This window comes from Ammospiza caudacuta, chromosome Z, assembly GCF_027887145.1.
Source record: "Ammospiza caudacuta isolate bAmmCau1 chromosome Z, bAmmCau1.pri, whole genome shotgun sequence".
In the NCBI taxonomy this organism is placed as follows: domain Eukaryota; kingdom Metazoa; phylum Chordata; class Aves; order Passeriformes; family Passerellidae; genus Ammospiza; species Ammospiza caudacuta.
Window position 1 is genome coordinate 69,832,323 of NC_080632.1, and position 27,297 is coordinate 69,859,619.

At 38.9% G+C, this 27,297-nt stretch overlaps 1 protein-coding gene across 2 annotated transcripts in view; it reads right to left on the reverse strand.

Annotated features, from left to right (window-relative positions):
* Positions 1-27,067, reverse strand: part of PCSK5 (proprotein convertase subtilisin/kexin type 5) — a 226,691-nt gene extending 199,624 nt beyond the window's left edge. For both annotated transcript variants that reach the window (XM_058824331.1, XM_058824333.1), the window contains exons 1-2: positions 26,477-27,067; positions 2,892-2,996 (exon numbers count right to left, since the gene is read on the reverse strand). In XM_058824331.1, the coding sequence (XP_058680314.1) occupies positions 2,892-2,996; positions 26,477-26,674 (303 nt within the window). In that variant the 5' untranslated portion in view covers positions 26,675-27,067. The remainder of the gene's footprint in view (positions 1-2,891; positions 2,997-26,476) is intronic.
* Between the last annotated feature and the right edge of the window lie 230 nt (positions 27,068-27,297).

Genomic DNA, 27,297 nt, shown 5'->3' on the forward strand with positions numbered 1-27,297 from the left:
AGGCCAACCACAAACAGCACATCTGGCTAGGGAGACCAGAAACCTCTGTTAATAGATTTCATTCAGTTGGCTTTGGCCTCTCCTTTAAATCCACAGACTTCTTCCACTTCTGTGTTTTCCCATTAGGACACGCAGAACACCACATAACTATTCACTGGCTGAGAAAGATGATGAGAAAAAAGACACGTTTCAAATTTTCTCCATTACAATCTATGTTAAGGGAATTACAGCCTTTCTCATTCATCTTTTCCTAAAATTTTTTAATCTTTTTCTTCACTAAATGACAACACGTAGCACTGCGAGGTAAGGATGTGGATGACAATTGACAAAACTGTGTTATATTGCATATCCTTTACCTTTTCATCTAAATACAGATGATATGAGGTTAATACAGGCTAACGCTGGGGAAACTGTCAAAATGTGCAACCCACATGTCTTCAGTTTATCACAGAATCACAAAAGGCTGATAAACACCTCAAAGATCATCAAGTCCAACCTTTGATCAACCCCCATCTTGTTAACTAGGCCACAGCAATATGTGCCACACTCCAGTTATTATGTTCCCCGTTGCATTTATTCATATTGTTTATAACAGTGTCAAGAGGCTTTTCCAGAAGAAGAAAATCAAACAAAATATTTTCAAAACAATTCATTAATTTAAATCCACAAAAACAAGATTTTCTATTAGTTCTACATCTTTCATTGTGCATTCACACAATGACATCAAACACTATCCATTAAAATAATTCAGAAATACTAAAATTCATCATTTCTTCCATTATATGCAGGCTATTTACATAACAAATGGATACTCAATCAGAATTCCATCCTTAAAAATTTTGTAAAGGAACAAATTAATGATCCATGTTTGATGCAACACAGAACAGGCTAATTCCACGTGCATGTAAAAGGGAGAGCTTTTTCAGCATTAAGTTAATTACCATTAAATTATTTGGAAAGTAAAGAAACCTCAGTGTTTCTTTGTTCCCAAATAGCCACGCTGACTAATCTGCAGCAAATATTTGCATTAGATACCATTCCACTCATAAATACAGTAGTGTGCAGTACTTGCAAATTCTCACAGCAATGCAATGTGCCTTATATATAATATTACACCTTTTGTTTTAAAAGAACTAGCTTATATAGAATAATTAACTTGCCAGTCTGCTTTAATAATCATTAAATGTTATACACACTGAGGACAAAGTTGCCTTTATGCTACAAATACAAGTCCATTTACTGACATGTCCGCAGCCACATAAGAGTTCCCAAACCTAGGTTCAGTGAAGCAGTCACAAAGTGAATCACACAAACACTTCTTGCCAGATATAGTTATTAGAACATCAGCTTCTCTTTGGGTACAGAATCATAAACAGGGTTGGGTACCTTGTACAACCCTCACTAGAACTTCTCAATATTGAAGTGATACGTAACGGTTCTGAAATTTAGAAAGTCTATACCAAAAGCAGCACAGATTGGAGACAAGACCTAAACAGCATAATAAACAAATGATCATTTTGATTTTCTGCTGTGTTCTGCCTCAGTCTCTCACTATTCTAGCCAAAGTAGTCTGGACTGCCTGCCAGAGGTGCAGATGGAGTATCTGGAAGCTGGGTGTAACATCACAGTTTACAGTGGTACATGCATGCAACTCCTGCATTGGTGTGTTAATTGCTCCACTTTGTACATATGGAAAGAGCATGGACTGATGCAGATGTGAACACTTACTCTTCCTTTTGCATTTTTACCTATACTTACCCTCAGGGTAGTATAAAAGGGTATACAGTATACTGAGGGTTTATGCTAACCCTCAGTATACACTGCTCAGCAGAGCTGCTGGTGCTCTCAAAGGGTTAAGCAGTTCAGGCCTATCAACAGAGCATTGAGCAGAGTTTTTTTGTGCACATTCCTAGTATTGTCCCATCCTCAAGAGGAACTTCAGACCTAAACACAGTTTTCCAGATGGCAGAAGTATTCCTCTATGATGCTCAATTTGTACAGTGCTCAAACTCTTTCACCAGTAACTTTTACTTCTCATAAATGATTTGTTGAGTAAAACCTGACAAACCCTTCACAGAGAACATTCATCATCCAATAATTTAAAAAAGCTTGACTCTGTTATTACCACACCAGGGGCCTGGGGGTTTGTTGGCAAGATTTCATTGCATGAACAGCATAAAAAAGCTAATGGGATCCTCAATAAACTTTTTTTCTAAAAGAAAACCAGAGGCAATACAATTCTGCAGTCAGTGAATAAGCTACTAATCACTGAAACTAAAGAATTCAAACAAAAGTGTGTTGTGGGTAGGATACATGAAGATATTATATTTAACTATAAGCAGTAATTAAATTGTGTTGACAGCTACCTATTATAGTGTATGCTACAAAAAAAGGCACCATTTTTCATGCAGATCTTAAAATTAAGATCAGTTAAACTACCAAAAGGGCCACAGAAAAGAGTACTCCTTTTAATCCCTTGTAGACCAAGTCCAGAAGAAGGCAAGAAAAAAAGCAAGAGAAACTTTCCTCTGAACAGTGTACCATCCCACATTGCCCATTTTTATTTTTAAAGCTGGTTGCTTCACAGAAGAAATCTGCAGACATAGATCTTACGTGTGTGTGTGGTTTTGCAGAGAAGCACAGTAATTAGTGCATTATCAAAATTCAAGTACTCATCTAGGAACAATCGTGCACTTTCTGTTCCAAGAATAGCATATACTTAATAGCATGGTATCTTCTTCACTTTGTTTTAATGAGAAGTAGAACCTTAGAAAACAGATAGGGTAATTCTTGTAATGCTATATGCCATTCAGGTGAATGTCCTCTGGTACAGTATTTCATATAAAAAATGCAAAGGCTTTTTCCTCAGACACATGCATGGATTTTCTTACCTTTGGTTCCATTGAAATGAAGCTGTGGGTACCTCTACTTGAGAGAACTGACCTTTTAATTGTTTTACTATGGTAGAAGTGGTAGTAGTCCTTCAATGTTCCAATCTGTAAGAGCAGAAAAGAAAAAAAAGGAGTGGAAGACTTAATTTAATGAAACTGGTTTCCTGTTTTTCATTTTGGAAAGTCTATAAATTATGCAATTTCCTCTGAGCTGAAATGTTACTTGAACCCACTGATCATCTTTCAAAAGAAGGACATATGATATGAAGTAGATGAAGTATCCTTGAGGCAGTAACTGCACAACCAAAGATTATAACTGAGCTGCTTAGTCTGGCTATATCTACCTTTTTAATGTTTAATTTATATGCAGTACTTCAGGTAATTCTATATCAATCTATATCCAAACTTGTCCTCAAACAGAAAGTATAAAAATCATTAAATGGCATTCCATTTAGTTTGCTTAACGAAATGTACTGTAAAACACACTAGACTTGGTTACTTACATAATTAAACTATAAAAAGGACATTCACAGCATTGGACTACACAACAGGAATAGTTTTCCTCTTCTATCGAATGAGAGCAAAAAGTACAAGAAGGAAAGATGGAAATAGTAACTTCATAGGATAATATGCAAATTTCAAATGGTGCAATAAAAATGCTTCTTACTCATCTCTTCAGTACACAATAGAAATACAAATACTGAAGTGACATGGCGTTCACAATTTGAAAAATAAATCTTCCTTTCCACAGTCATCAATATGTCTGCTTTCATTTTTCATTTTTAATGTGAAACTTCAGTTTCACTCACCTACAAATATTCAATCTCCTTGTCTTTGGGAGAATGCCCCTCCAGCTCATTTGGAATTTTACCTACTAGCACACTGCAAATCTTGTAAGATATTTCCTGATTTAGTTTCAAGTTCCTCAATGATGAGCAAAAAAGGGACAATTGAGACTACTGTAATTTCAAGTTAAAACTCAGTGACTTCATGAAACAGGCTTGGCTTTCCAAATAGAGGTAAATGATATCACCAAAGAGGATGGAGCAACACTTAAAAACTTTCACCTTAAAAAACCCCTCAGATTTCTTAATTTGCATCTATAAGAATACACATGCAGGAAACTTGAGAGCTCAGCAGTAACGACTTGAAGAGAAGTGGAAGTAAGTCACTCACAAATTCCAAGAATATTTAGAATATTAGAAAACAAAAATCTTGGGAAAATTTGAAAGTAGACTACAAAGAAAAGACTGATATTGATAGAAAAAAGCAACAATTTAAATTAATTCACTTCACAGAAAAAAACTGGATCTAGGATATTAACACCAGTCAGTGTGGGTGGCCCATCAATATCTTTATTTTGGAAGAGTAACTTATGTCTAGTGTAACAAAAATACCAAAACATTCCGTTAAATCACAGAAATCACAGAATCACAGAAATTCTAGGTTGGAAGAGACCTTTAAGATCATCGAGTCCAAATCAATTTAGTTTATCATAAATTAAATAGGAATTGGTTTGTCTAAGACTAATGAGTATATCAGTAGTAGAGTAATTTTCATGCTGCCTTCTCTCTGAAACGCAATTCCAGCTGAACTGGCACACCTCCACAACACAAGTGAGCTCAGTTGTAGCGAACCAGGTTACATCTGGCTGGTGGCCAGTCAACAGTCCTGCTCCTCAGGGCTCAGTCCTAGGACCAGCTCTGTTCAATATATTTAACAACAATCTGGATACAGGATTTAAATGCTCCATTAGCACGTTTGCTGATGATACCAAACTGGGAGCTGCTGTTGATCCTCTTGAGAGACTAAAGGCCTTGCAGATGCATCTGGATAGGTCAGAGCTATGATTAATAGGATGAAATTTAAAGCTGAAATGCTGGATTCTGCACTGGGGATTAAGTAACACCAGGACAAGTGTAAAATAGGAGTGAAGTGGCTGGAGCACAGCCCTGCAGAGAGCAACCTATGGGTGCTGGCTGATATGAAGCTAAGTGTGAGTCAGCCATGTATGTGGGCAACCACGAGGCCAAACTGCAGTACCTGGAGTACCTCAAATACTGCATAACCAGCCAGACAAAGGAGGTGGTGATCTCATCATACTCAGCATTGGTAAGCCTCATTTAGAGTACTCTCTGCAGGTCTGGACCCCACAATTTAAGAAGGACGTAAAGCTCCTTGAATGCGTCCAGAGGAGGCCAACAAAGCTGGGGAATAACCTGGAAGGCATAGCTTGTGAAGTAGGGCTGAGCCTGGAGAACGGTAGGCTGAGGTGTAACTCCATTGCTCTATACAGCTTCCTGAGGAGGGGACAAGGAGATGAAGCTGCTGATCTCTTCTCACTAGGATTCAGGGATGTGTCAGAATGGTTCAGAATGGCATCAAAGGAGGTTCACACTGAACTTTCTTTACCAAGAGGAGAGTCAAACAGGCTTTTTGGGAGGCTGTGAATGCCCCAAGCCTCTCAGTATTTATGAAGCATTTGGAAAATGCCCTTAATAACGTGCTGGAACTGTTGGTCAGCCCTGAATTTGTCAACTAGATGAGCACTGTAGATCCCTTCCAATTCTATTCTATCCTATTCTATTCTCTTCTACTCTGTTCTACTCCATTACTTTTGACTACAGCAACTAAAGTTTACTCTGTTTTTAAAAGCCTGTAGCACAGTCCACTAGCATCATGTTACTGTTGAACTCTTTCTACATTTCTATTATTTATAACAACCACTGAAATTTGCTGCCAAGCTTAGTGCAAGTGCAAGAGATGGCATGCTTCCCTGAGACAGAGGGATGTAATCAGTTACTTTCTGGGTGTTTCCTGGACTTATCATTAGTCTCAACCAAGACTGAAGTGCTAGTGCTAGCTAAGATTGAAGTGATGCTAGTCTTGCTTCGAAAGTCTTCAGAGACCTGTAAAGTGCGTACTCACCCCATCAGTAACCTATAAAGGTAACTGAACTTTTATAGACTTTGCTGCCTTCAGAGTGCATTAGAAACCCACTACTTTGTGTGTCTATGAAGGCACACATTACTGAAAAGACTCAGCTCAGACAGGCAACTGGATTTTACAACATCACAGAACTGTTTAAACAGAAAGGCCATATTTCAACAAAAATAAGCATCCATCCTGTTTTGTGCTACAAAGGTCTCAATATCATCCAGCTCTCAGTGTTTTGTCTTGCACTAGTTAAAGGTGTTTATTTATTTAGTTACTTACTGAAGATTAACTCTAGCTCACCACTCTGAGGGCATCCAAACCAGCAAATTTAGGAGATTACCTAAATTTACTTAACTGTACTCCTGGAGGTTCTACAGTTTAGCAGAACTAGCCATTCATGGAACATATTGGAGGCATCTGCATGCTTCCATTCCAAGGGGGACAGCATGAAGCTTTGTAATCCTTGTTCAGATCTACTCCCTCTGAGAACTTGGGCTGAGAACACAGAATTAAGCCCTTGGAATAATGTGTGGTAATTGCAATGCAATGTCTTCTAAACACCATTGATTTTCTGATAATAATAGTGATCATTTAGAATTGTGAGGTCTACAGCTTTAGTTCATAACTGACAAGGAATTAAAACAAGCCCAAATCTTTTAAGTGTAATTAAATTCATATTCACTAAATGCCAGTGGCTTTCACAGCAAAGTAACACCAGCATTACTAAAAGCTTTTTTGCCTTCTCTTACCTTAACTGGAATTTACTTAGACCTTCCAATTTCTTGGACCACTAGGAAGTGAAACCATGTAACTACAGCACAATAAAACTTCTCATTGTGTATGTTCTTGTTAAATTGTTTTTTATACTTTTAACTCCCAGGTCCTAGAGGCACTCTCACAGAAAAGCAGTCTGAAGACAGAAACACCAGAGCTAACTACTTTACTACTGCTACAAACTGCTGACAGTTTCACTCATATATCCTTGAGAAATCCTTATACTCTCCTTTTTTTTTTTTACACAGAGGGCACAATTTCTTTAAAAAAGAAATAAGGAAATATTGCCTGGCCAAAGGAAAAAAAATGGATAGTGGGTGTAGAGAAGTCCTAATATCTTTAGAAGTAGTCTTTGTAGACAAACATTTTCAACAGATCTATACATACACTTTAGTTGTACTATGTTTATAGTACAACTAAACATACTATACTATGTTTATTCACATGATATGGTCACCAAACTGATCTATGTGACTAAGCTCTGAAACTAAACTGACTGAAACTTCTATGTAGCTGAACAAGAGTAGGGAAATCATTCCAGCTACTGGGCAAAAACCTAAGAGATGCTTCTTACCCAGTAAACAATTTTTTTTTTTAAGAAGCAAATCTTCTGAACATCTAGGTGCTAAGTGCTCTTCTCCCAGAGGGCTGAGTAGTAAACAAAATGCTGCTGATTTGGTGAACTGGAAGACATACTGTAAGATTACCTGTTTCTCCTGAACTTTAATGAATTTGTTCCTAAATGGATTTGGAAAGGAAGACAGATAGGTACAGATATAATTCCAAACTCAGTAAGATAGGAAAAGAGCCAAAGAAACACACATCAGCTACCCCTGTGGAGAGAATATAAGTCATTATAAATAGGCACAGGATTGTATTTCACATGGAGATGAAGGTATGACACTTCCCATTTTTTAGAACTGCAAAAAATTTCCTAAGTTTTAAAGTCCTTGGCAGAAGAAAATATCAAAAACAGAGAGATGAAGAATTTTTATGAAGTTTACCCTTATCATCTCATTTTAACAAAGTAATTTCAACTCTATTTCAAACTTTTACACTCTTTTTGGATTGAAGCATTTTCATTTGTCTCCAAAACATAATTTCTGGTGTACTCTGTATAATGTGACAATATTTAAAACATTTTCATAGTGTTCCAGTTAAAGAGAAAAGGGGGTGGAGTTTTTAGCATGGTTCATTTGATACTACTCACATCATGCTTGGGGGGCAGAGCTTTGGCAGGAAAAAGCCAGGGCCAGAAACTGAGAATTTACCACTCTTGCCTTGGTCACAAAAGCAGAGTGGACTATGCTCTTAAACCATGGAGGACTTGGTCTCTTCTGCTGCCCACCTGTTTTTTTCCCTTCTCCCATTTTTCCTCTGTAGCTCTACAATGGGAGCTGCAGTATTGAGGTGGGCAGCTCCAGGCAGCAGAGTGGGAGGCGGCAGTTCAAGCAAGTGCAGAGGACTGAGCTTGGCCAGCAGCTGCACAATTCCTTTTTCCAGATGAACTAGCCTCCCGGTTTTGTTTTGTCCCTGCTTTTCATTCTTTTTGGGCTGGGTGGAAGGGTGGGAGAGAACACTATGCTGTGGAAGCTCTCCTCACCATATTGGCTTTGTTTGGAGACCACACCTAGTGGTATCTTTGAGAAGTGTTTTTCTTTGTTCCTGGTGGTGAATGCTCTTTTGTGGGTAAGACACCTTCTTTTTGAATACGTTTTACTATTGATACTGCTGTGGTTATTGTGATTTTAGTAAATTGTTATTTTCATCACATTATCTCTCCTTATTGTCCCTCCCTCATCAGAAGGGGTGGGCGCAAGTGGCATATTTGGAGTTTAGTTCCCTGTTGGTAAAACCAGCACACCAAGAATAACAGAATGACAGAATGGCCTGGAAGACACCAAGCTGAGTGGTGCAGCTGACACAGCAGACAAATGTGATACCATTAAGAGGGACCAAGACAAGCTTGAATAGTGAGCCCGTAGGGATTTTAAGAGGTCTAACAAAACCAGGCAAAAAAATGAACTTCAAATGTAAATCTGAAATCTCACAAGGAGAGTTCATAGCCCTTAATTTTGACCCCTGTTGGCTCGTCGTCATTATCATGTAACGGTGTTCAATGATACTGCAGAAAACTGCCACTCCCTTTCCTTCTTGAATCACTCCAGACAAGCAAGTCTTAAGCATCTTAAAACCAGTATTCTGGTTCACCATTTAGGGGCAAAAAAGCTCTGCAGAAGCTGTTAGCTGTTCACTGATCCACCCAAATTAAAGCACCCATACCTCGTAAAGGTCCATGTTCATTCCAGACCTGTAACCTAAACTCAACTTATACTGCAAGAAATAGAACTGTGTAGTGGAGGTTTTGGGGGGACTAGGATAGCGTTTTTTCACTGTAAGGTACTACAGTAGTGACCACACTTTCTCAGTCTCCAGCTGTTTTCTCCAAAACCCCACTGTTGGGTCAGCCCCGACAGATCTCCAGCACACTGAGGCTGAAGGACCGATCACCGTAAGGAGAGCAGCAGAGCTGCTCAGACATCTGAGCTGCAGACTCAGATGAGGGCTCTGTCTCTCCCAAACATAATATGAAATTTAAAGTTTTTTTTTATTGGTTAACTAACAGAAATTCAACTGCTCATATTGTGGAGATATCTCTGTATAATAGAGGCAGGAACCTTGTTCTCAAGATTCATATCTGCTTCTCCCATATTCCCTTTTCTTCAGGTTTGTTTTAAATGGACATGATATCTGCAAAGTGTTGCTGCTTCTGAATAGTGAAACTGAACAAGCCCAAGTTGGGCTTGGTCTTACATACACCCCTTCTTCCTGAAGAATTTTTTGAGTCTCTTAGATGGAAAAAAGGCTATACTGTAAGCAGGAGTTCTAGCCCAGTTTATTGAATCTTCAGTCTGGAGGACAGGACGGTTCAAGTGGAAAAATTAAGATTCCCTTTTGAACCATCTGCATATGAAAAATAAAGAAAACTGCAAAAGAGTGAAGTTAAAAAAAACCACATGGCTATTTAGGCAGAAACATCACAATACCATAGAAGTAAATCGTACGGCCTCCCTTCAACATGGTGGGAACACAACACTTTACCATTTAACTACTGGCATTTCTTCTCATTCAAATGAATGAGTTTGTTTCATTCAAGTTCAAATCAAGAGGAAAGCATATCACCTTACTGAATTAAAATACACCATTTTAGCCTTCTGTTGTATTTTTCATTTATGTTTCAGTTAATTGAATGGAGAAATGTTGTCTGGGCACTTGCCTGGAGCTAGTTTGGCTTTTCAAATAGCTAATGCCGAAAATTAGTAACAACCATTAAAATAAAGTAGCTCAGCCTTATGTTCTTCAAGATATTGTCACTTCTGTTGCTTACATGCTGCTTTATTTTGTTTTAAGAAAAAAGTAACACATTAATTCTTTCAATTGAAAAATAAACTCCAGCCTTTTAATTTTCATATTTGTTAGTAGGATTAAAACACATTGATATTCTGAGGTCGGTTATAATTTTTTATATCATTCTAATTCAGTATCTAAGTTAGGATTTTTTACAGTTATGTTATTGTATTCCATATCCATCTATGCCCAAAAATTGTTACTGTAAGATTCCACAAAGCAGGTATGCTGTGCATGTGCCTGGAAACATTGTCTTGGGCAATTTTAAAATCCTCTCTCAGGGGCAGCTTTCGGCTCTTTGCCGCGTGATATATGCTTCGTGGGCTGTTTGGTCTTTGCTCAGGCAAAGGTTTTGCCTTTCCTTTTTGGATTCTCTTTTAATTTTGGGGGGGTGTTGCGCATCTTGGAGAGGCTGCATTTGGTGGCTTTGAGCTGCCTTTGGCCAAGTCCCACAGGTGCCTGCTGGTCAAGGCAGCTCAAGCTGTTGGCTTCCCGCTCCAGAGGGGAAGATGTGGTTGTCCGGAGAGTGCCTATGGAGGTGTGACATCACCTCCCCCTTGTCCTCCAGCTGGACACGTCTTGTGAAAGGGCATTTCCAGCACTGGGGCCTCTCTTTTTTCCCTGGGGGTTGTGAGATTTATCAGTTTGCTGTCAAAAAGTTACTTACTTTTATTTCCCTTGCCTGTTGGCATTCTGTTACTAAACAGGTTTGGGACATATTTTTTCACTTCTATCTACTCATATCTCTTTCCTTACTGGTGGAAAGCGATTGGTTGGAATCAAGGGGTATGTTACTCATTTCAGAGTGCCCATTGTCTCAAACCAAGATAGTTGATTTATTTGATTTGAGATTACATCTATAAAAATAGTTTTTCTCATAATTTTACTTTTCCGGGCTTTCTACTGCATTACAGAACATAACTTTTATAGCACATTTATAGTCTCAATTCTAAAATATAATTTAATGTAAACTAAAAGCTACATTTAAATGTGGTGTTCCAAATTCCTAGTTAGATTTTTTCTAAACTATTTTTAAAAATCAAAGTTCTACTTTTCTATATAGAGAAATGCTGAACTAAAAATATATTATAAAATAGATTTAGCAACATAAACTGAATTATGTTTCCTCTGAGACTCCTAACTGATCCATAACTTTTAAAAGTTGAGGTGAATTGGAAAAAGCTTCCTACATCACACTTTCTGCATAAAGGTTACTTTGTACAGTTGTATTTTAAAACAAATATTGTCAAATGAAACTCTGCTTTTTGAAATTACAGTACTTTAGTGCTCTCTTGGCAACTTTATTTAGTACTTGGAATTACTCTGAAAAATAAAGAGAAAAAAACCTAACAACCAAATAGCAATATAAAGTGTTTTACATCATTTAAAAAACCCAGAAAGTTTCTAACACAAACAAGTTTTAGTAAAAATCAGCAGGTAAGATTAATTTAGGTATTAAAAAGAATAAGTTCAAACTGTATCATAGCCTTAATTCTAATCCATGCTAGATCACACTAAAATTTATTAATTGAATGTACACTACTATGCAGGAGGAAGAATCCTTTCTAACAGGACTGTAGCAACTTTTTTTAGATTATATGTTTGTGTAAATCCTGTTGTTATTGAAATTATGAACTCTGCCTTACTGAGTTCTGAAAAGTGGGAAAGGTTAACTGATTTTTTAAAAATAAATTATGCTTTGATCACATTTAATTAAAAATGGTGCTACTTCTAAAAGTGCAAGTAAAAAAGCAATATTGAAGCCACATCACAAAAACAGAAATCCCAAAGACCCCCATCAGGTAAATAAAGCCAAGGAAAAGCTGCCTGAATAAAGACACTGTGAAAATGATGTTTGAGTCCTACGTGGATGAGAAGCAAAGCCTTTCATGCTGCAGGTAACAGGAGCCCCCAGTAAATATATATTCTTTGCAAAAGTTATGACACAGGTAGAGCTTGAGCTTGACCCCTACCCATCTCTGTTGTAGCTTCAGCTCTGAGAAAAACATGCATCAGTCTTCATGGGAGGACAATATCTGAGCTGTGCTGTGTATTGGCACCCTTTGAACACTTCCCTATAGATGAGGGCATACAGATATGCCATCAGAGATGTTAAGAATGAATAAAAAGAGAGAAGCTGAAGATAAATTGGGCACTGTGTTGATTGTTCAAGCATTAAATTGAAAAAAATGTCGCTACAGTACTTGAAAAATTTCTTTGAAGGTTGGTAGGGGTTTCAGCCACCTCTTCTCTAGGACTGATAAACAGGTTGTGACTACTAGAATGATGTTTAAAAAATAGCTAAAAATTAATGAACACAGGTCCTTTATTATTGGACAGACAGTGGTAGAGGGGTTTTTATGAATTGTAGACTCCAACAGATATATCAGCCTAAAACATCCCTCTGGGGGGAGATGGTGAAGAAAGCCATTCCCACATTTGTCACGTGAAATGTTAAAATTCAAGTGCAGTAATTACAGGCATTAATAACTGCAACTGCAAGCTTTGCCTCATGAGCACTGCAGGAACTGGGAAGCTCACATCCCTGCCAAATAAAGTAATGCAATGTTACACAGCAAACCTGTGACCATGGGCTTGCAGTTCCAGGCAACATTACATTTTTCATTAAAATGCTCAAAAGGAAATAAATTATTTCCTCCATTCTCATTCATCTTTTCTATAATTTCTTTTCAACACAAAAAACAACATAATATAAATTGGTAGTTTATGCCCCCTTTTGTGAATCCCAGTGAGTCACCACCTTGTTTCTGCAAGTAAAAAGGAGTGAAACAAAGCATATTTTTATTATGCTGAACAAACAAAAGTAACCTCTGCAGTACTTAAAGCAACTTCAATGCAGTCATCATGAATTTGAAAGTTCAAGTCATAACAAACATATTTTTTATCTGCAAAGAAGCCATTAGGCAATATGGTCATGTTTGTTTCAGTACCACAGTCATCATTTTGATGAAGCCATCAAAAAGGAAACAAATACCTTTAACCTTTAATTTTGAAGAGTCAACTAAACTGCCACTGCCTTCTGAAATCTTTTTTTCCCTTTCCTAACTCAATAATCTGTAATTTAAAATGTCTAAATTATATACTGCATTAACTGAAGTGAGCTTTGCCTCTATTTCATTGACTTCCAATCCTATTTTATATTGCATCACAAAACAAATGTAAAACGAGGATGCATACTCATGCAGTGACATGAATGTTTGTTGAAGTAACAAATAGAACCGCCATATACCATACATTACTAGCTATGTGTTTGTTTCTTCACCTGTGCTGTCATACATGTAATTATAATAAAGCATAAGAACGAGGCTTGACGAAGTTCTGACCAGGCTACTTCACTCATGCGAAAAGCATAAAGGTTAGCTAACAGGTTTTATTTTTTTAACTACTGCAAGAAAATTGTCACAACAAACAAAGTGCATATTCATTTCCTTTTAAATCTTGATTCTGAAATATTTCATAGGCATCATCCCTGTCCTGAAACTTGTAATCATCTACCCAGTCCCATGGGATCAAGTACCTTCTCACTTACAAAACTGCAAGTCAGAAATAACTGTTGAAACTAATGAATTTCAGAGGTATAAATCAAGAGCAGTCTAACCTAATGGAGTTACTTGCATGAGTAAAAGATTTAAGAACCAGGCAGTTCTTCTACAACAGTAGAAATACTGTTATATCTGCATCCAGTTATTTAAACATCAATATAAAACTCCTAAGCACATTAATAGCAAGGGAATTTATACCGTTCAAAATGACTAATGTGGTGACTTACACTAGTCATACTGTTTACAGCGAACATTTATATTGCCAGCAATAAACCTTTTCATGCTGTACTTTGTCTTACAAACCTGAATTCAGCTCTTACTGGTCATAGGAAGTACAATGTTTTCATTGAACTGACTTTCTCATGAGACTTGATTTAAGCAATTTCCTCTTCTATTACCGATATAATTTACCAAAGAGTTATAAAGAAGTGGCTCATGGGAATATCTAAGACTGAGTTAAGTTCATCTATGTGGGGTGTGTAGGCAGTAAATCCAACTCTCTTATACAGTTAACCTAGATCACACTTCCTCAGCTTTGTACTCCAGCAGAATCTGGTATCTTCCACTCTGTACAACATGTTTAATCAAATACAGAGAAGCATGCAACTGGTCCAGAACGTCAGGTTACTGACATATTCATCTATTTTACTTGGTTATTGCTTATACTTTAAAAAGTTTATACTCTTTTTGTGTAAAAGTTAGATTTGTCAGTATTCTTTATTTATGTCTCCATTTGTAAGCCCATTGACTTTGATAAGACAACTAGAGAATCACCTGTTCATGTAACAGTTTAATAGTAAGCAAACAAAAATTCTCTCTGACAGCATCTAAAGATACACCAAAACAAAAAGCAAGTAAGTGAGTAAATAAGACCAAAAAAATATTTGTGCCATGTACCGTTCAAGTATAGTAAGAAATAAAACAGCTACATAATCATAAGTAACATTTAGTAAGGATTTGCAAAGTATTACAGCATACCAAAGAACTCTATTCTAGCATAGCATATGTCTAGCACAGACTTGCAATATTCCATGTAAAGCTGCTATTTGCAGTCACAATAATAAAATAAATAGACAAAAAAGTGACACAAAAATGATATTAATTTAGATATACATGTCTCTCCTGCTGTACCATTTTTCAAAATCCTAGAAGATTCAATTAAGCTTTCACTGGATTCACTGGAATCTTTTATTGTATTTAATGGTAACTACACGTAATCCTTTTTTAACCTAGACCCCCAGCAAGGCCCATATTTTTGATTAAGTGTAGTTAATCTCATTAAGCTAAGAACTAACTTAAGCTTCCAAATTACTTCACACTACAGAGACAAGCCAAAGACATCTGACACTTGATTCATTACAAAACATCTATATTTACCAAAACTAATGATAAACAAGTTACAGCTCTCAGACCCTATCTATTACACACATATAAAGAACATTCTTTGGTGATCTTCGCATTTGGAAAGCCGAATCTTACAATCTCAGGGTTGAGAGAATGTCTGAAAGTATTTTTTCTTGGAGAAAGGATAAAAGTTTCTACTCTACATTTATTTAATACATTGATATTGATACCAAAATACTGAAATAGGAAAAAGATAGCTAAAATGACAACAATGCGTTGGATAAAACAATATATTTTTCTTTATAAATGGATTTTCATTTCTATTTTGAAACATTGTGTCAGAGTCCTACAAGACAAGAAACATCAGAATAACTATACAAATTTCAACCACCACTAGAACTGCTCACTGTGCAGTAATGTTTGTCAGATTAATATTTCTGTTTTCCAGGCAAGAAATGGAAATTGCTCAAATTTCACACAATTGGAATGACATTTATATACAAGAAAGCTTCCAAAAGAGCAGTCTGTTGCAATGGTAGAACCATTTATTGATGCCAACAGAGTCCAGGGCCCTTTTGGGTCAGGGAATAGTTAACTCTAGTAGAAAACAAAGCTCCACAACTCTGTTAATTCCAGATGATGGTTTTGTGATTTGTCAGTTGGCAATCCTCATCATGCACTGATCTAAAACTGACTGTGGGTAGGGGTGTGTTGTTCATTGACAATGGAAATCTAAACTACTCCAAGCTGAAGAAAACATTCAGCCTGATCAGACAGGCAGAAAGGAGTAATGACAGGATGTGGTGATGGGCACATGTCAGAAGTGTCCAAGCAATTCCAGATATTGTCATACATGTATCCTCCAGGAGTTAACTTTTATTTCAGTTAGGTACGGCTAAAATACTATTGCACTTTCAATTCATGGAAAGCAAATTATTCTGTTTACAAAGGAGCAAGGAAGAAAACTGTACAGAATATCACAATTAATACTGCCATGCTAGCTAGGGCTGGAGCTCGTGTTGTGTGGTGGTGACAGGATACATCTAGTCTGTCAACCTTACTGATTTAACTTGGGTACATGCAAAAACATTTTCAATGTTCTTACTAAGAGACTACTGAGACTTTATTAAACTGCTACTTCATGAATACTTCATGGAGTATAATACTTTAAAAACAAAAGAAGTTAATCTGCTTTTACATACACCTACTCTGTGTGTATCTGCATTAGTTTCACTCTACACCCCATTGGTAAAACTGCCAGTTGTGCAAGGTGGGGCTTAGTTGCTCATGAGAAAACAGCTTATGCTGCAGCCCAATCCTGCAGAGAAGGAGTCTACTAATTTTCAAGAGGGGTAGGGGCACTTCCCCAGCTTAAAGTTGCTCATTTATGCTTGGCTCATTGGAGTGCAGCATATCCACAAAAGCATCCCATTTTTTTCAAAGTTTACTGTTTGATTGATTTGTTTGCCTCTGTTCAGCTCAGCTCAGTTACTCAAGATACAATAGTTGACATTCTGCAGTTCACAATGTTGAAAGATTATGGGTGGAATAACTGAATAAAAACACTCAGTAAATTAAAGTTATTGAAAATCTCATTTTAAAAACAGTTTTCACTTTTCAGAACAGCTGCGTAACAAATGTGATGTCAACTTTTAAAAGGAGATGTGAGATGAGCTACAAGTCACTACTAGAAAAATGAATAGAAATTAAGAAATAAGATAATTAAGGGACACTTGGGTAGAAAGTCACTGCTTTGGAAATAGTTAAACAGAAGAAAATTCTGCCTTACAAATTTATTGCTGTTCTTAGAAGAGGCCAAGCATATAGATAGAGATGGGTAAATAGTTACACTCTAGTTGAACTTCCAAAAGGCTTTTGACAATTTTTTGAGAATTTAAGAACCCATTGCAAAAGGTCTTCGCAGAAGTAAGCAATCAAAACAAAAGAAAAAAAACTGAAAGCAAAGCTTAGGAGAAATTTGTTACTTTTTTATTAAATAGCAATTAGCTTCTTGCAATGAGTGGAGGTTCCAGATGGAGTTCTGTTGTGTTCCATTGCAGAATCTCTTCTGGAAGCTACACTATTTCATTACAAAATATATGCATGGGAAAAAGAGTGAGCAATGAGGTATAGAAATCAGCCATGACAGATGTAAAAACTGCAACAGTTGACTGTGCATGAACTGCAGAAGGACCCTGCAAAACTGAGTGACAACAATTTCAAATGAAATCCAGTATAGACAAAAGTAGATTAACTTACGTACAAACCGAATGTCACACTAAAAAGCACTGTTCAGAGCTGCCCAGTACCGTACCATTAAAGAGTGACAACCTCAAGGTTATGGCGGACTAATCCACAGGAACTCAACTCAGCAGAAGTCCCCACAGTAAATGATATACTAGACATTAGTTATCATATGAAGGATAAAGCAGAGTACATGGCATTATGAGAATAATGCAAGGTTTTCTCACAATAAATACTGTGCAGCTCTAGTTCCCTCTATTCAAACAGGGAGATCTGAAAAAGTTTCCAAGTAGGAGAAGAAGAAAAGGACAAAGATATGGTACAACAGAAGTTTTATGACCAATAACAAAAAGTAAATTAAGACCCCTCAGCCTAGATACAACATAATTTAGGGGACAATATTCAAAGTCTAAAAAACCAAGTATGGTGTAAGAGTGGACAAAAATCTTCTTTCACCACCTCTTTCAGTAGCCATCTAACAAAGCTAGTAAGTAACAAGCAAAAGAGCAGTCTTAAGAAAGAGTAGTAGTGTTAGCAAAGAGTTTGTTACAAGAGTAGCAAACCTTAAAAATCCTTGCCACAGAATATTGCGGATGCTAGAAGTTTCATTTTATTTCAAAGACTGAACAAGAATCTGGACAAAGCAAACATTGTGGATTTCCAAGCATGCAGAAACAATATCCAGTTCAGGCTGGACTCCCCATCTGAAAACAGCTGAAGGCAGTGTTAGGGAGAAGCACTGGATGCTTGTTTTCTTCTTCCTTGCACAGGGCAGTAACTTAAAACCACTGCCCATGCCTATGGTAGTGGCATCTAGACAGATCTTCTATCGGCCTTTCATCCTTTTGGGCCTATTTCAATAAGGGTGCTCAGGCGAACAAAAATGTTATAGGATCTACTTCTCTATGCCCTAGATGTCATACTACTGGCTTTAAAGGTGCAACACAGCATGCATTTTCTTTCCTGTCTGTTTTTAAGACATGTGTTTGTTCCACAAAGAAAAGGGAATATTCTCTAGGTTTATCCAGAGGGGAAACTACTGACAGACAACACAGAAAATGGAAATTTTCAGTTCCCTTGAAATTGCAAAATATTTATATTTAGCGTGAAGACTAACTAGCAAATTAGATAAAAGAATGTAAAAGTAGGCATACAGGATGCTAAACATAGCTTGAAACAGTGGATAAAAATATAATAAGGAACCTACTAGGTTTTGTGGCAAAGTTACAAGAAACAACTGCACATGCCCTCAGAGAAGTTCCAGGCAAGGTTTACAATACTGGGGACACTCAGTGAATACAACCATCAGAGATCCCTTTATTAAACGCTCGAGGACCATCAAACGACTTCTAGTAACAGGTGGAGGCCTGTAAATTGGTTCTAGGAGAAGTGAAGCAAATGTATTAGCTAGGAATTACATTCTAATGAATATGTATGATCATGATGGAATAAAGAGCTTGTTGTCAAGTTTCACAACACATACTGAAACAGAGGAAAAATCCTCTGAAGGTGTCCAGCACTGTAATAAAGAATGCCTGCATTCCAACACTTCAAATTGTGGTAGAAAGTTTATTTTCAAGCTGATTTCAGTATCACTACATGCTACCACTGATTAAACTATATATTTCCAAAAGGACAACATTATCTAATTCTAATTGACTTTCAGAGACACAGCACTATTCTGTAACACTACAGTGCCTTCTAAGCACTCTTACGCAAAACCCACTGGTTTTGCTCTAGTTTGAATAAAATATATAGCACACGTTTTAGCTGTGACTTGCAGCATCTCTTAACTCCAATCTGACCCCAGAACACAAACCTAAGTGATGCCTGTTCCCTCTGGCACAGAAATATCCTAAAAAAGAAAAAAAAAACAACAAGAAGGGAAAAAAAAAAAGTAACTTGAGCAAAGATGGGCCTGATGGCTATCCCTTATTAAAAAGCATACCATCCCCCTTGGGATCAGGTTTCTTCTCTTTGGAAGAGTCTGTGCATACAATTTTTTCTTTCATTATTTGTTTAGAACTGTATATTCCCTCTTGCCTGATTAACATGCTTTTCATAATCTCACCTCCATTGTGCAACATCTTGTAATACACAGGAATGTCCACAACAAGCTGTTCTGGCAGGACTTCATTCTGTAATTCTCATACTCTGCTGGACTTGCCAATGTTTCATTCCAAACAGTTTTTCATTCTGGAAATATCAATCAAATTGAGCCCAGTATGTTGCCAAATAAACACTTACTGTCTTAAGGTATGTATCATTGGCAAGTGGGATTCTGTTTGATCATATATTTTCCTGCGTTTGGCAGGTGACAAAGAGTACCACATGATATGGTTGATCATGTATTTCCCCATTTGCTGATTTTACAATTGATTATTTGGAGGAGAAGAAAAAGGTGTACTGGTCAATCACAGACCACAGAACACAGCTGTAAAACAAGAAAATAGGACACTGGAAATGTCTTACCTGAACAACTAGCATTATTTATGGCAAAAGAGTACAAAGGAGTGGGGAGGTTATATACAAACAGGACATAATTTCTGGTCAAGGCAAACACATGTCAATCAAAACACAGTAACTATGATGACTGTAGGAGTGGGAGGTCTATCTTCTCTCTCCTAATAGGAAACCAGAAGCTACAGAAGCAAAATAAAGGCTGACCCTGAAAATGTCACAGAGAGACAGATGAAGCACAAGAGCAGATATATAACACTGGCTGTGACTAAATTTAGTCTGTAAGTTGGAGGAAAAAGAAATCATTTTTGCAACTGGGGTTAAAAATCCACTTATGAACACCTTAAGGTACATATCACTCATGATTCTGTTCAATCCAATATTCTTCAGATTTTTATATTTATTACATTATTTATGTTTATTTTGAGTAGATACTTGGCAAAATAAAAACTGTATCTATCTTCAAGTACTACTTGAGTAATAGCACCAAATTCCTGAAGTAGGGCACAGAATTAAACTATGGAACAGTAGGTCAAAACTTCATAAGATTTATCTATTTATTGCAGCAGGGCAGCAAACAATTACCAGCTAGAATTCCTCTTGAAATTGTTTTGGTCAATATTTCAACTAGTGACCTGAATACCGGCACAGAAAAGACACCTACTAAAATAATAAAGACTCAGAGATTATATGCTCGTATGTTGAGGGGCAGGAACTGAATTCAAAACAAACTGGCACCATAACACATGGTCTGGAAATGCAGGACAACATTTAGCAAAGGCATAAGCAAAGTACTACACCTAATAAGCAGCAACCTACTGAATAAAGTCAGACTGGAAAACAATGGGCTAGGAATTTGGCAGAATCAACCTCTGAACCATAGCAGATCACAGGCTGAACTCTGTCAAGAATGCATATGGCTACAGGATAGACAAATGCCATAACGGGTTACATAAATAGGAGTGCTTTCCTGAGGACAGCTGAAGGAATCCTTATGCTGTACTCAGCTGTAATGCTCTGGCAGCTCCTCGCTCAATATGAGGATCATCTTAGAAAGACTAGAGTCAAACGGCATGACTGGTCAGTGAAAGGCCTCACTGACATAAAACAAAGGAAAGGACTGAACTTGGATCGAAAACATAAAAGTCTGGAAGAGGGAAATGTTACAACTTTTCTGATGTTGCTACTCTTTACATTCATAGAGAAACAAGAAACACCAGCTTTGAATTGCAGAAAGACTAATACAGTTTTGACTTCACCAGGGCAAAGAGTATAAGAGACCACTAAAACCACTAGCTTCATTGACACTGTGGAACTTCATTACTGAAGACCTTCAAAAACAGGTTACATATCAGCCAGGAAACATGTGGGCATAGCTGGTTTTCCTAAAGGCACTACAGTGGACAAACCAATCTGCAGTGATTTCCCTCTCGCCCTTCACTTCTACAGCTTTAGCCATTGTCAGTCAGAGGTTGTCATACCATGACATGACAGTTGTCATACCAGAGGTATCTTGCACCATGGATTTACATCAATACATTTTACAGATTTCTTCCAGTTCTTCCATTGAACTCAGTCTGCTCCACTCCTGCACTTTGATTGAGAGAAACAGTTTGCACAAATATTGTCATTTGTAAATTGAGCTAGCTACTACTTGTTATTCTTAAAAATATAATTTAGTTTGTGCTTGCCTAAGGGCTTTAAATAAAAAAATCATCACACAATTTGTAGTTTGACCACTATTCTGTTACACAAGATTATCATCTTCCCTCATTTTATAACAACACACAAATGCTGCTAGATTGCCTGCATGATCAGAAAGCATTCCTTTTCTTCACCCAGCTCCTAATGAAAAGCTCACATTTACTAGAACTACAATGTGCTCTCTCTCCCTCCTTCCTCCCATTTTTAACTGCAGAAATGAGAAAACTACCACTAAATATGAAGAAATAGCCATGGTATACCCTTTGTAGACTACAATATGTTCAGGTGTACCGGTTCTGTGGCATTTTGAGCATTTGCAAAAAATGTTTTTCAGAACTTATATTTTCCAAATATTTGTCTCCCAGTGATTATTCTGTACCACCCCTTAAGGCTCTTTTTTCCTTCTATGTAAAAGAGAAAATTCTGTTTTCCTTGGTGTACTTTTACCTATCTGCATTTGCTGATATGTAAAAATATCTGCATATGCATACAACTTAGAGTACACCTATCTTTAATTCTTTTGATACCATTGTCCTGATACTTGCATCCTTAGTACTCAGGACTTCATTAAAATTATTACAAGTATTAAATTTTAGTAAGGCATACTCTGTTGCAATACTGTGAGCACACAGGCTCTTAAGAGGTATGATTCTTCTATTATCTATCTATATTATGGGGTGCTTGAACTTTACACAAAGGCCTATCATCTTGCTTTTTTGAGACATCATTGTAAAGTGGTGGGAGACTTTTGGCAGCAAGCTCCTTCCTTTGCTGAAGACAACCACCGTAGTTTAGGCTTTTTATCTCAAATTAAGTTCCTTTTTTCCTTAACTGCTTCCTTGTCTTGCAATTTGAAATACTTAGTTTGCAAAATTTACTTCTGCCTTCCATCAGGAATAGATTTGTAAAATGCAAAACAGCCATTCCTCCCATTCTTTCTATCAATTGACCTTGTTACACAACATCTTCTCTGTGACATCAAAAGAATGTCAGGTTTGAAATGAACTGTTGAAATGAACAGGTTTGAAATATTATTTACTAAACTTTTGTGTGATCTGCTGGCTTCAAATAATACTCCCAGTTAAAACAAACAAACAAACAAACCCACCACAAAACACTTACTGGCAAGTGATATCAGCATTTACATTATTTAGAAAGCCAGATCTGTTTATCTTACTGTGATTCCTCAAGCTAAAAATGCTTATGTGCCTTTTGGCTAATAGTGTCTATTCTTTGTATGAAGAAAACTGTAGGGATTGGGTGGACAGTCACTCGCAAAGAGCAGGGAATAGGCTACTCACTTCTGGAAGAGATCAAAAAGGTAAAATTCCTGAACAAATACTATCAGGAGAAAAAAGATGTGATGTGGGAAAGTGCTCACCCACCCTCAGCTCATGCCTAGAATTAAGAAAGAAGAAAGGAAGAACAGGATCTGAAGTTTACTATTGCAGCATTTCTCTCGTTGCAACCGCAGATATCTTTATCTCTTCCATTCTTCCATCACATTTGGGGTACCAACCATTTGTCTTTCCTGTGCTCCTCAATCTTAAAGGAAAATCCACTGCCTGAACAAGAAACTCCTGGCACCTGATGACAGCAAATAGCCACAATATTTAAACCAACTGTACAAAATGCTACACAGACGATATGCTTAACCCTTGACAGCTGCCAACAGTGAAAGAAATGTTCCTAAATGTCAGTGACAGATACTTTGCCCTAAGGTAAGGTCTGCTTTGTGTAGCCACTGCAAAATAGAAAGCAAGCCAGCAAAGAGGTGCTGGGGATGCACTATAGCCCAAATTGCTCCATCCAGTGTGGAACTTAGAACAACTCCCTAGCTGCTTTATGTTAGGCTATCTTATCACAGTCCCAGAGGGCTTGCAGGTCCAGACCACTGTCTTAGAAGACCTGTGCAAAAAGAACTATGCAACACTTCTTCATGCTAGAGAAATTACTAATTGCACTTCAAGGGTAAGTCAGAAAGCCTACATTGGAAAAGGGGGAAAGAAGTCAACTCTATGCATTTAAGTCCTGATATTACATGTTTGTATAATTTTGAAGTCCAGTGAAACACAGAAGACATATCTCTCATTGGTAATACAGGAAATACAAGATAAACAAGAAGTATGTCAGAGCAATTTGTAGGAAACAGGAAACAGAACATGTAGCCTGGAAAAACATAAAGAGGATTCTTTCTCTGTTGTGCTGTGTTCCCTAAATTTAATGGAAAATTCTTCTATTCAATGAATACAGAAGCTAAAGCTTTGAGTTTTCATAGTAAGACACGAAGACTACAGAAGTCTGAGAGCAATAAAAGTTTACCAGAAACTGTGAGAGAGAGTTCTCAATTGCTCACCAGCAGGTCATCTCAAGGCCTCTTTTAACAGCCCCTTCTGCCATCTATTTCTGATTCACTTGTCCAGTCATTCAGCAAGACGTTGCAGGTTTGCTACGGCAATGAAAATTACTCAAGAGGTATTTCAAGACTCAACTGGATATTCTCCAAATCACACAAGCATCAAAAAACCAGTAAGTTAAATTCCTCCTGTCACCAGGAATGCACTAAATAACAAAAACTGGGAGAAGGGTGTTAGCCAGTATTTACAATTCAGAGCCTTCCTGGGTCTACCATCTTGTCTCCACTGATCAACTTTATGAACCTTTCAATGCCATTTTTCCACAAACACAAAATTATAGTCAGTGGAAACAAGCCCTTCAGAACCCCTCTTTTCCCCCAGTTTCCTGCAGCTCTAATAATGCAATTTACTGTTGTCAGAATGCTCCTGGTTTGCAAATTTCATTTTTATACAGTTTCACTACTTCTTATCTTGAATATTTTAAATAGATTATTTTTCCGGATAATTTGTTAGTTGGTCCTTTGGACCAGCTGCAGTGGAATTTTGATTTGGCTTTTTGCACTTTCTTTTTAAAGATGAGCTCATAAATTTAATGCAACCAAAACATTATGCCTATTGTGTAACTCTATGAGAAAATTCTGCTTACTGGTGTCTCTTGTTTTCAGAGCATATTCAGCGAAGAAAATATCTTTCAACATCTCACACAAAATAATTTTTTTAATTGCTTGCAATTGTCACTCAGTAATAACCAGAAGATTATGCCCCATTCTTATCTTCTTTTTGCACTTCCTGTTTTGTATGAAATATTTTCCTGCTTTTCTAGATCTATGAAAAAAGCTCACTATGGGCAAGCCCACCTCGTCTGTCCAAATTGTTCCTGATTCCTATTCTCCAAAAGTTAATACCTTAACTCCATTTACCCGTCTTTACCTAGACACACAGTCTAGTATTTTTTCATCCATATACCTAATAAAGTACTTTCCAGCTTTCAATTACTTATAGTGTCTATTTTCTCTCATTCTCATCTGTATTTCTAATCTGCATTATTCATAGTTGTATATTTCATAGCTGTACATAGACACTTTCACTGACACATAAGAAACAACAGAAGCTTACTGCATTCTTTCCTTAATTCAAGATGGGGCTTACATATGCAAAGTACAAAAAGGCAGGCTCTGAACTGACCAGCCAGCCTGACAAAAGAAAAAATGGGGAAAGGCGCATCCTGCAGCTGACACTAATTAGCTGTTGCTAATTTTGGCACTATAAGGGCCCAGATAGGAACACAAACATCTTGAGCATAAAACGTGTTAGACTAAAAAGAAAGCTGATGCAAAAAATTTTGATTCCTAAACTTTAGTTCCGAAGTAGTACTTCAATTTTGACATGCAATCTTCCTCCCAAATTTTACTGCCTCCAGCTGGAAGTAGTATTGCCTGCCTGCTTAAGTGCTCCACGAGAGAAGTTGATACTCAGTTTTACTAAGCAACTGCATCCTTACACATCATGTTTTGTGCTACCCCAGTGACATTTTCCAGCTTTTCTCATGTAAATTATTTATCTTAATTGACCACACAGCTGTCTTATTCAGGCTTGCAATGAGTGGGAACATTGAGATGTACTTTAAACTTTTGATTCAATGATGTAGTAAGTGGGAACCCTTTTTAAAACACAATAATAATCAGACCTTACTTTGATTTGGTTGATATGAAACGCCTGGAGTGTAAACACAGCTGCGTTTTTGTAACTCTCATGCACAAAAGGAAGCCTTCTGTACCTGTAAATGTTCATTTCTAACCTTTCAATTCATGTAGAATAAACTAGTGTATACAAAGAATGTACTTGGATGTTTGCACCCAAGCATGCAACAGGACTGTTTATTTTGTAGGCACTCGCCTTGTAAACCCGACATATGCAACTTAGATTTTGAGAACAACAGCGAGGAAAGCCTAGAACGCTGAGTATAAACTCCTTAAGAAGCAGTGATGTTAGGACATTTTAAAGATAACTGTGCCTATTTGTAGAAGAGGGGCATTTTTCAGTGTGATGGAATCCAGTAAGAACCAGGTGTTTGCTAACTTGCAGTTTATGAACCTGACTGTATCCAAGAATTTTTTGACGTGGTGATATCTGGACCGAGCCAAGCCCAGGTGTGGCCTCGGCCCCAGCGGCGCGCTCTCCCTCCCCAGGGAACGCCGCGGGCAGCCGCCCGCCTGGCAGCGCTGCGGGACTCCCTGCCACCGCCTCCTTCCGCACGCCCCGCCAGCGCGGGGGTCGGGACGCCCTCCGCGCCCAGCCGGCGGCCGCGGCTGCCACGTCCTGGCTGCCGGCGAGAGAGACCGGCGCTCGCAGCAGGACGAGCTCGTCTTGTACCAGCGCTTTTCAACTCGGAAAGGGGACACCGGAGGCTGTCCGCTGCGGAGCGCAAAGTTCAGCCGCAGCGAGGCGGCGCGCAGAGCCGCGGCGGGACGCCCCCCGGCGATGCCCTCCCCCTCCCGCCCCGCGGGCGGCTCCCTGCCCGCGCCCCGTTTCACACCTGGCTTTGAAGGGGAAGGCCACGACCCCAAGCTCTCCGGCGTACCTGTCCCCGCGCATCACCTCCCGGGGCCCCCGGCGGGAAGCCGGGGCGGCTCCGCTGACCGCCCCGCGGCGGCGGCGGGGCCTGCGGCGGGGCCGTGCTCGGGCAGCGGCCGCGGGGCCGCCCGTCCCTTGCCCTCGTCGTTGTCCCTGCCCCGGCGGCGCAGGGCGGCCGCAGCGGCGGTGCCCGTTAGGAAGTAGTTGTGACTAGCGTTACCTGTCCTATATTGACGTATCCGTATTTGCTCGCTATCCTGTTGGCCTCCGGGAGCCCCCCGGTTATCCGCACAGCCCAGTGGTTGGTGTAGAGGCGCGTCCTGCAGGCGGGCAGCAGGAACCCCAGCACCAGGGTGAGCCGGCAGAGAAGGTCCCCGCCGCCTCCGCCTCCCCAGCAACAGCGGCGCTTCCAGCCCATCTTCTCCTCTGCACGCAACCCCCACAAAACTTCTCCTTCCTTCTTCCGAGGCCCTTGTCCTCCCCTCCGGGCCGCTCCGGCGGTACGTCCTCCGAAGTTAGCCCGAGGAAGAAACTAGGAAGAGCTTGGAGTAGTGCATTGAACCACCCGGGGGTTAAATGATGAGGGGCTGGGAATAGTGGTTCTGATCAGTGATTGCTGCTGTGCCCTCTTCCCGCCGCTCTCCCGGAATTTAGTAACTTGCTTGTGAGAGCTTCTCTCACTGTTCCTGAGCGCCAGCTTCCCCCTCTATCCCTAGCTACATGGGAAGTCGTCTCTCCGCGGGGAGGAGGGGTCCTTATCCCTCTCCCTACGTTTCCCTCCTCTCTGACTTCCTTCCCCCTGCCAGCGGTCTTCTGCCTCCTCTCCCGCGTCTGGCTTTTCTTCGCCTCTACTCGCTCCCTCTCTCCGGAATCCGGGAGCAGCGCGGCTGCGACGGCAGGCGATGTGTGAGTGTTGGCAGCTCGTAGCCTCAGTGCACTCCGACTCGGCCACCTCCCTCTCCCCTCCCTCCTCCTTCTCCTCCGCCTCCTCTCCCCGCCCTCGCTCCCGCAGCGCCGAAGGCCAGGGGAAATGGCAGCCGA